The sequence below is a fragment of the Notolepis coatsorum genome (assembly GCF_963971535.1).
Source record: "Notolepis coatsorum genome assembly, chromosome: 11".
NCBI lineage: Eukaryota > Metazoa > Chordata > Actinopteri > Aulopiformes > Paralepididae > Notolepis > Notolepis coatsorum.
In genome coordinates this window covers 1,314,117-1,323,925 of record NC_140175.1, presented here as the reverse complement: position 1 = coordinate 1,323,925, position 9,809 = coordinate 1,314,117, and the positions used below count along the sequence as shown (strand labels likewise).

The following is a 9,809-nucleotide window of genomic DNA, read 5'->3' as shown; positions in this document are numbered from 1 at the left end:
GCATAAAACGCCTGACAATTGGGGAGCTCCAGTAGCTCACCACGTACCTCGAGCGCTATTTCGACGCCGGGGACAACCGTGCTCGTCACGGATCTGGGGTTTAGCGAGTTCGAATCCCGGACTGCAGCCGTGCCTTTCCCAGAGTGTCTTCCCCCCCATCTGTACCCCTTCAGCCTGTTTCTGTCGGTCATTCTTGACCAGAGTAAATGCGATAAACGCAAAAAAGAGCCAGCGGAATGGCCAAAGTTTTAAAAAAAAAAACGCCTGACAATGGACCCGTCTCAAAACCCTGCCCTCTTTTCTTGATCCTCCAATCACAGCTGTCGCTTACCTCTGACTTCCTCGTACAAACAAAGTTTAAACAAAGTTTGTACGAGGAAGTCAGAGGTAGCGACAGCTGTGATTGGAGGATCAAGAAAAGGGGCAGGGTTTGAGACGGGTCTATTGCATACCCAAAGTAATGTGCAATTTATTATACTTTATACTTATAGCACACAGTTTGTTGCATTAATGGGATTATAAAGCAACAAAAAGAAAATGTTAGACTTTTATTACTGTTTTTACCTGTTATAACAAAGGAAAACCTCAATCTCTTATGAAGAGGAGAAAAAATACTGGCTGTGTAGACCTACTTTTAAATAAAACACAGAAGAGGAGACAAAACACTGGTGTCTGTAGACCGACTTTGAAATAAAACCCTGAACTATGCAGCTCTATTAGATGCAGCCCTTATTTGTGGAAAATCTATAAAATAAAAAGTCAAATTTCGTTGTTCGCAAATTTCGCACCACATATCAGGCATACAGGTGAGACTTTTGTTGACCAAATATCTTAGTTGATGAAATATTTTTCATTTCAGTGTCACAGTATGACATCGATCTCCAAAATAAGAAAAGAAATTAATTTTTTTTCAAAAAAAAATTTGGGGGCAGGGAGCCGCAGCTGATTGGCTAAAGAGCCGCATGGCCTCGAGGCCGCAGGGTGCCGACCCCGCCCTATACCCTTTTTTTTTTTTCTTTTTTTTTTTCTTTTTTAATCTTTCTTCCCCTCCTTTTTCCCGATTTTTCCCCCCTCCCACCCTTCCTGGTTGTTGCGTACTTTCCCCTACTGTTGGTCCGGGAGACCGGAGACTGTCACATGCTTTCCTCCGACGCATGTGCAGCCTGGGGCAGGCCAACCTGGCCGCGCAGGCTCTCACCGGGGAGAGTGTAGCGTGTGGGAGGCCACACTATCTCTCCTCAGATCCAACCCTCGCTGAGCAGGCGCCCCGACCGAACTGTAGGGGTCGCTGTCCACAACGCCCAGGACCCACCCTTCAGCTTTCCCACCCCCTGATACAGCCAATTGTATCAGTGTGAGAGGCCAGCCAAGCTGATGGCAACGCCGGGAGCTGGATTCGAACAGGCGAATCCTAGTGTCTCGCCCTATACTTTTAATATATAAAATCATGGGAGACTTGATAGCTTAGACTTATGATTTTTATTATCAGCAATGTTAAAACATCCTACTGGTAAACAAAACACTGTAAAGGTGTGTGTGCATCATCATATATATATATATATACTTTTTAATTGCATGAAACATTATGAAGTATTCCCTAATGCCGCTTTTCCACGGTACCTACTCAGCTCGGTAGTACCCCCCCATACATTAGATAGATATAAAGACGGTACCCCCCCCCCCCCCCCCATCTTCAACGCGACACACAGAGGATTTCGACGCTAGCTATCGAGCTACTGTATGAATCCAGTGCCTTATTAGCTCAATTACGCTAGCCGCGATGCTAACCGTTAGAACGCAAGGCTACTACCAGTTCATCCACCTCGCCGCCTCCATATTCCATTGCCGTTTCTGAATAAAACACGTAGGTCTAACGTTTAAACTTGCGAAGCTCTCTCCACTTCTCTCACGCTCTCGTATCCCGGCTGTCTCCTCAAAACAAACCCTTGTGTATACTGTTTACTTTTACTCGTAGTATCTACTCGGATCCAAATAATGTATTGCCTATATTTATTGTAACATATAATATAACTGATGGGGCACACAGACCCTCATCTGCACCTTGGTTTACACTGTTTATTTTTCTCATATTTTTATATTCAGATAAAATTGTATTACCTGTATTCATGTCTTTCTACTATTACCCTGCCCATACCTGTACCTCCCCTCCCCCTCCCCCATGCTGCTATTACCCTGCCCATACCTGTACCCCCCTCCCCCATGCTGCTATTACCCTGCCCATACCTGTACCTCCCCTCCCCCATGCTGCTATTACCCTGCCCATACCTGTACCTCCCCTCCCCATGCTGCTATTACCCTGCCCATACCTGTACCTCCCTCCCCCATGCTGCTATTACCCTGCCCATACCTGTACCCCCCCTCCCCCATGCTGCTATTACCCTGCCCATACCTGTACCTCCCCTCCCCCATGCTGCTATTACCCTGCCCATACCTGTACCTCCCCTCCCCCCTCCCCCATGCTGCTATTACCCTGCCCATACCTGTACCTCCCTCCCCCCTCCCCCATGCTGCTATTACCCTGCCCATACCTGTACCTCCCCTCCCCCATGCTGCTATTACCCTGCCCATACCTGTACCTCCCCTCCCCCATGCTGCTATTACCCTGCCCATACCTGTACCTCCCCTCCCCCATGCTGCTATGATGCCTGGATTCCCCAAGGGATCAATAAAGGAATATCTTATCTTACCACCCAGATGGGCGGGAGAGCAGCGTATAATGATGCACACTTCTGAGAGGGGGGGGTCTAACACTTCTGAGAGGGGGGGTCTAACACTTCTGAGAGGGGGGTCTAACACTTCTGAGAGGGGGTGGTCTAACACTTCTGAGAGGGGGGGGGGGGTCTAACACTTCTGAGAGGGGGGGTCTAACACTTCTGAGAGGGGGGGTCTAACACTTCTGAGAGGGGGGGGGTCTAACACTTCTGAGAGGGGGGGTCTAACACTTCTGAGAGGGGGGGTCTAACACTTCTGAGAGGGGGGGTCTAACACTTCTGAGAGGGGGGGGTCTAACACTTCTGAGAGGGCGGGGTCTAACACTTCTGAGAGGGGGGGGTCTAACACTTCTGAGGGGGGGGTCTAACACTTCTGAGAGGGGGGGGTCTAACACTTCTGAGAGGGGGGGGTCTAACACTTCTGAGAGGGGGGGGTCTAACACTTCTGAGAGGGGGGGTCTAACACTTCTGAGAGGGGGGGTCTAACACTTCTGAGAGGGGGATCTAACACTTCTGAGAGGGGGGGGTCTAACACTTCTGAGAGGGGGGTCTAACACTTCTGAGAGGGGGGGTCTAACACTTCTGAGAGGAGGGGGGTCTAACACTTCTGAGAGGGGGGGGTCTAACACTTCTGAGAGGGGGGTCTAACACTTCTGAGAGGGGGGGGTCTAACACTTCTGAGAGGGGGGGGTCTAACACTTCTGAGAGGGGGGGGTCTAACACTTCTGAGAGGGGGGGTCTAACACTTCCTGAGAGGGGGGGGTCTAACACTTCTGAGAGGGGGGGTCTAACACTTCTGAGAGGGGGGTCTAACACTTCTGAGAGGGGGATCTAACACTTCTGAGAGGGGGGGTCTAACACTTCTGAGAGGGGGGGGACTAACACTTCTGAGAGGGGGGTCTAACACTTCTGAGAGGGGGGGTCTAACACTTCTGAGAGGGGGGGTTCTAACACTTCTGAGAGGGGGGTCTAACACTTCTGAGAGGGGGGGTCTAACACTTCTGAGAGGGGGGGTCTAACACATCTGAGAGGGGGTCTAACACTTCTGAGAGGGGGGTCTAACACTTCTGAGAGGGGGGTCTAACACTTCTGAGAGGGGGGGGTCTAACACTTCTGAGAGGGGGGGTCTAACACTTCTGAGAGGGGGGGTCTAACACTTCTGAGAGGGGGGTCTAACACTTCTGAGAGGGGGGGTCTAACACTTCTGAGAGGGGGGGTCTAACACTTCTGAGAGGGGGGTCTAACACTTCTGAGAGGGGGGGGTCTAACACTTCTGAGAGGGGGGGGTCTAACACTTCTGAGAGGGGGGGGGGGGTCTAACACTTCTGAGAGGGGGGGGGGTCTAACACTTCTGAGAGGGGGGGGGGTCTAACACTTCTGAGAGGGGGGGGTCTAACACTTCTGAGAGGGGGGGGGGTCTAACACTTCTGAGAGGGGGGGGTCTAACACTTCTGAGAGGGGGGGGTCTAACACTTCTGAGAGGGGGGGGTCTAACACTTCTGAGAGGGGGGTCTAACACTTCTGAGAGGGGGGGGTCTAACACTTCTGAGAGGGGGGGGTCTAACACTTCTGAGAGGGGGGGGTCTAGCACGTAGGTTCTGATGGTTCTGCCCCCCCCCCCCGAGCAGAGCAGTGAGTACGAGCAGGACAAGGCTCTGAGGAACCCCAGGTACGAGGACCGGGCCGCGTCGCGGAGGCGCACGGTGGGCAGCGAGGGAGCCTTCCAGAGAGACGACGCGCCCGCTTCAGTTCACGTGTAGGTACCCTGCTGCTGACCCTGCTGCTGACCCCTGACCCTGCTGCTGACCCCTGACCCTCAGCCAGGACCAGCATCTGACAGATTAGTTTAGAAATGTATTGTCATCATGCAGCACAACTACAGTACAATGAGAATACGTTTGGCATCCAACCAGAGAGACAATGTAACAGTAAAGTGCAACAATAATATACAATGTACAGGTGATTAAACTGGGTATAACATATATAAATGAGTAATAGTGCTAATCAGATGTATGTACAAATATAGATATAGTATTAATATGTACAGTGATACAGGTATAAAGACACTATGGTAGTAAGTCATACTGGCCAGCAGTGTAACTAGTAAGAGTAGGTAAGAGATATGTACAGATATAGATATAGTATTAATATGTACAGTGATACAGGTATAAAGACACTATGGTAGTAAGTCATACTGGCCAGCAATGTAACTAGTAAGAGTAGGTAAGAGATATGTACAGATATAGATATAGTATTAATATGTACAGTGATACAGGTATAAAGACACTATGGTAGTAAGTCATACTGGCCAGCAGTGTAACTAGTAAGAGTAGGTAAGAGATATGTACAGATATAGATATAGTATTAATATGTACAGTGATACAGGTATAAAGACACTATGGTAGTAAGTCATACTGGCCAGCAGTGTAACTAGTAAGAGTAGGTAAGAGATATGTACAGATATAGATATAGTATTAATATGTACAGTGATACAGGTATAAAGACACTATGGTAGTAAGTCATACTGGCCAGCAGTGTAACTAGTAAGAGTAGGTAAGAGATATGTACAGATATAGATATAGTATTAATATGTACAGTGATACAGGTATAAAGACACTATGGTAGTAAGTCATACTGGCCAGCAGTGTAACTAGTAAGATTAGGTAAGAGATATGTACAGATATAGATATAGTATCTACAGGTATGTAAAAAGGATTATATGCAGGTATTTACAGATGGACGCTATATAGAAGGATACAGTTATAGCACAAGCAACGGTCAAATCACGTCCACTACATTGAGTTCTACGTGTTCATGTCATGTGATGTCACTTCCTGTCCACAGAGAGATCAGTGAGGTGAACTTCATGTTGTGTGATGTCACTTCCTGTCAACAGAGAGATCAGTGAGGTGAACAAGGGAAGGAAGATGCTGGAGAAGATGGGCTGGAAGAAGGGAAAGGGACTCGGAAAACATGGAGCTGGGATGACGGATCCGGTAAGACTGGACCGGACTCACTAACGGCTGCCAGCTGAAGTACATGTAGACATGTTCTATTGTGACACTGACATGATGTAAGGAGCTGTGAGTCATGTTTTAGTACCAGGACATGTATTTAGTGTTTACTGCAGAGTGGAGGGACTGAGAGACCATGTTACTGACCAGACACTCTGTATCAGTGATGGCTGTCAGACCCATGTTACTGACCAGACACTCTGTATCAGTGATGACTGTCAGACCCATGTTACTGACCAGACACTCTGTATCAGTGATGGCTGTCAGACCCATGTTACTGACCAGACACTCTGTATCAGTGATGGCTGTTTACTGCAGAGTGGAGGGACTAGGAGACCCATGTTACTGACCAGACACTCTATATCAGTGATGACTGTTTACTGCAGAGTGGAGGGACTGAGAGACCCATGTTACTGACCAGACACTCTATATCAGTGATGACTGTTTACTGCAGAGTGGAGGGACTGGGAGACCCATGTTACTGACCAGACACTCTATATCAGTGATGACTGTTTACTGCAGAGTGGAGGGACTGAGAGACCCATGTTACTGACCAGACACTCTATATCAGTGATGACTGTTTACTGCAGAGTGGAGGGACTGGGAGACCCATGTTACTGACCAGACACTCTATATCAGTGATGACTGTTTACTGCAGAGTGGAGGGACTGAGAGACCCATGTTACTGACCAGACACTCTATATCAGTGATGACTGTTTACTGCAGAGTGGAGGGACTGAGAGACCCATGTTACTGACCAGACACTCTATATCAGTGATGACTGTTTACTGCAGAGTGGAGGGACTGGGAGACCCATGTTACTGACCAGACACTCTATATCAGTGATGACTGTTTACTGCAGAGTGGAGGGACTGAGAGACCCATGTTACTGACCAGACACTCTATATCAGTGATGACTGTTTACTGCAGAGTGGAGGGACTGGGAGACCCATGTTACTGACCAGACACTCTATATCAGTGATGGCTGTCAGACCCATGTTACTGACCAGACACTCTGTATCAGTGATGACTGTCAGACCCATGTTACTGACCAGACACTCTGTATCAGTGATGGCTGTCAGACCCATGTTACTGACCAGACACTCTGTATCAGTGATGGCTGTTTACTGCAGAGTGGAGGGACTGGGAGACCCATGTTACTGACCAGACACTCTGTATCAGTGATGACTGTTTACTGCAGAGTGGAGGGACTGGGAGACCCATGTTACTGACCAGACACTGTATCAGTGATGACTGTTTACTGCAGAGTGGAGGGTCTGGGAGACCCATGTTACTGACCAGACACTCTATACCAGTGATGACTGTTTACTGCAGAGTGGAGGGACTGGGAGACCCATGTTACTGACCAGACACTGTATCAGTGATGGCTGTTTACTGCAGAGCAGGAGGGACTGGGAGACCCATGTTACTGACCAGACACTCTGTATCAGTGATGACTGTCAGACCCATGTTACTGACCAGACACTCTGTATCAGTGATGGCTGTCAGACCCATGTTACTGACCAGACACTCTGTATCAGTGATGACTGTCAGACCCATGTTACTGACCAGACACTCTGTATCAGTGATGGCTGTCAGACCCATGTTACTGACCAGACACTCTGTATCAGTGATGGCTGTTTACTGCAGAGTGGAGGGACTGGGAGACCCATGTTACTGACCAGACACTCTATACCAGTGATGACTGTTTACTGCAGAGTGGAGGGACTGAGAGACCCATGTTACTGACCAGACACTGTATCAGTGATGGCTGTTTACTGCAGAGCAGGAGGGACTGGGAGACCCATGTTACTGACCAGACACTCTGTATCAGTGATGACTGTTTACTGCAGAGTGGAGGGACTGGGAGACCCATGTTACTGACCAGACACTCTATATCAGTGATGGCTGTTTACTGCAGAGTGGAGGGACTGGGAGACCCATGTTACTGACCAGACACTCTGTATCAGTGATGGCTGTTTACTGCAGAGTGGAGGGACTGGGAGACCCATGTTACTGACCAGACACTCTATATCAGTGATGGCTGTCAGACCCATGTTACTGACCAGACACTCTGTATCAGTGATGACTGTCAGACCCATGTTACTGACCAGACACTCTATATCAGTGATGGCTGTCAGACCCATGTTACTGACCAGACACTCTATATCAGTGATGGCTGTCAGACCCATGTTACTGACCAGACACTCTGTATCAGTGATGGCTGTCAGACCCATGTTACTGACCAGACACTCTGTATCAGTGATGGCTGTCAGACCCATGTTACTGACCAGACACTCTGTATCAGTGATGGCTGTCAGACCCATGTTACTGACCAGACACTCTGTATCAGTGATGGCTGTCAGACCCATGTTACTGACCAGACACTCTGTATCAGTGATGGCTGTCAGACCCATGTTACTGATCAGACACTCTGTATCAGTGATGGCTGTCAGACCCATGTTACTGACCAGACACTCTGTATCAGTGATGGCTTTTTAATAAAATACCACTTTAAAACACAGCACCATTAATCTCTCGTGTCCTCACCCCCCCCCCCCCCCCCCTCCTCACAGATCGAGTTGAAGATCAGGAAGTCCCAGTCCGGTCTGGGAGCGGGGGGCGCGGCCCTCTCTGTGGACGACGCCCCCCTGTCCAGGTCCAAGACCCAGAGGAACTGGGAGAAGGCCCGGGAGAGGTTCGACTCCTGCCACCCCGACGTGGCGCCCCCCAAGCCGGAGCCGTCGCCCAGGTCCTGGGTCAGAGCAGAAGAACCAGAGTGACCCAGCGCTGCTTTAACCCCGCGTGGCCTGGCTCTGTCAGAGTGACCCAGCGCTGCTTTAACCCTGCGTGGCCTGGCGCTGTCAGAGTGACCCAGCGCTGCTTTAACCCCGCGTGGCCTGGCGCTGTCAGAGTGACCCAGCGCTGCTTTAACCCTGCGTGGCCTGGCGCTCCACGATATCGTATTGACTGCTGAGCGCAGCGGAGGCGGGACCTCTGAGTTCATCCAACCTGTCTATCGAGGTCGTCCTCAACCTGATGACGTCATAATGGGCACAAACAAGCTATGTCCACTTCTCTCTCTCTCTGTCTCTCTCTCTCTGTCTCTCTCTCTCTCCCTCTCTCTCTCTCTCTCTCTGTCTCTCCCACTCTCACTTTCTCTCTCTCTCTCTCTGTCTCTCCCCACACTCTCACTTACTCTCTTTCTCACTCACTCTCTCTCTCTCTCTCTCTCTATCTCTCTGTCTCTCTCTCTGTCTCTCTCTCTCTCTCTCCCCACTCTCTCTCTCCCCACACTCACTTCTCTCTCTCTCTCTTTCTCTCCCTCCTCTCTCTCTCTCTCTCGCTCTCTCTCTGTCTCTCTCTCTCTCTCTCTGTCTCTCCACACTCTCTCTCTCTCTCTCTATCTCTCTGTCTCTCTCTCTGTCTCTCTCTCTCTCTCTCTCTCCCCACTCTCTCTCTCCCCACACTCACTTCTCTCTCTCTCTCTTTCTCTCCCTCCTCTCTCTCTCTCTCTCGCTCTCGCTCTCTCTCTGTCTCTCTCTCTCTCTCTCTCTCTGTCTCTCCACACTCTCTCTTTCTCTCTCCCCACTCTCTCTCTCCCCTCTCTCTCTCCCCACACTCTCACTTACTCTCTCTCTCTCTCTCACTCACTCTCTCCAAATTGATGACAACAATTGTTCTGGGATCGCTCTGGAGGGGTTATAATAGAGAATTCAGATTTTACATCAAAAGTTCAAATTACTTCGAACAAATGATCTTTTTACTTTGCATCGTTCTGACCTGGTTCTGGGGTAAGTGTCAGTGCTGCGTCTGGACTGAACTACAAGGTTCTGCATCTGGATTCTGGACTGAACTACAAGGTTCTGCATCTGGATTCTGGACTGAACTACAAGGTTCTGCATCTGGATTCTGGACTGAACTACAAGGTTCTGCATCTGGATTCTGGACTGAACTACAAGGTTCTGCATCTGGATTCTGGACTGAACTACAAGGTTCTGAAGCGCCCGAGACGCAGGCTTATATTTCCTACCATTGTTCTTTTCTTTTTTAACACCAAGCC

General features: G+C 49.3%; 1 protein-coding gene across 1 annotated transcript in view; it reads left to right on the top strand.

Annotated features, from left to right (window-relative positions):
- aggf1 (angiogenic factor with G patch and FHA domains 1) overlaps positions 1-9,123 on the top strand; it is a 39,488-nt gene extending 30,365 nt beyond the window's left edge. The window contains exons 12-14 of the mRNA XM_084324360.1: positions 4,361-4,488; positions 5,629-5,728; positions 8,323-9,123. Of these exons, the coding sequence (XP_084180486.1) occupies positions 4,361-4,488; positions 5,629-5,728; positions 8,323-8,529 (435 nt within the window). The 3' untranslated portion in view covers positions 8,530-9,123. The remainder of the gene's footprint in view (positions 1-4,360; positions 4,489-5,628; positions 5,729-8,322) is intronic.
- Positions 9,124-9,809: the final 686 nt, after the last annotated feature.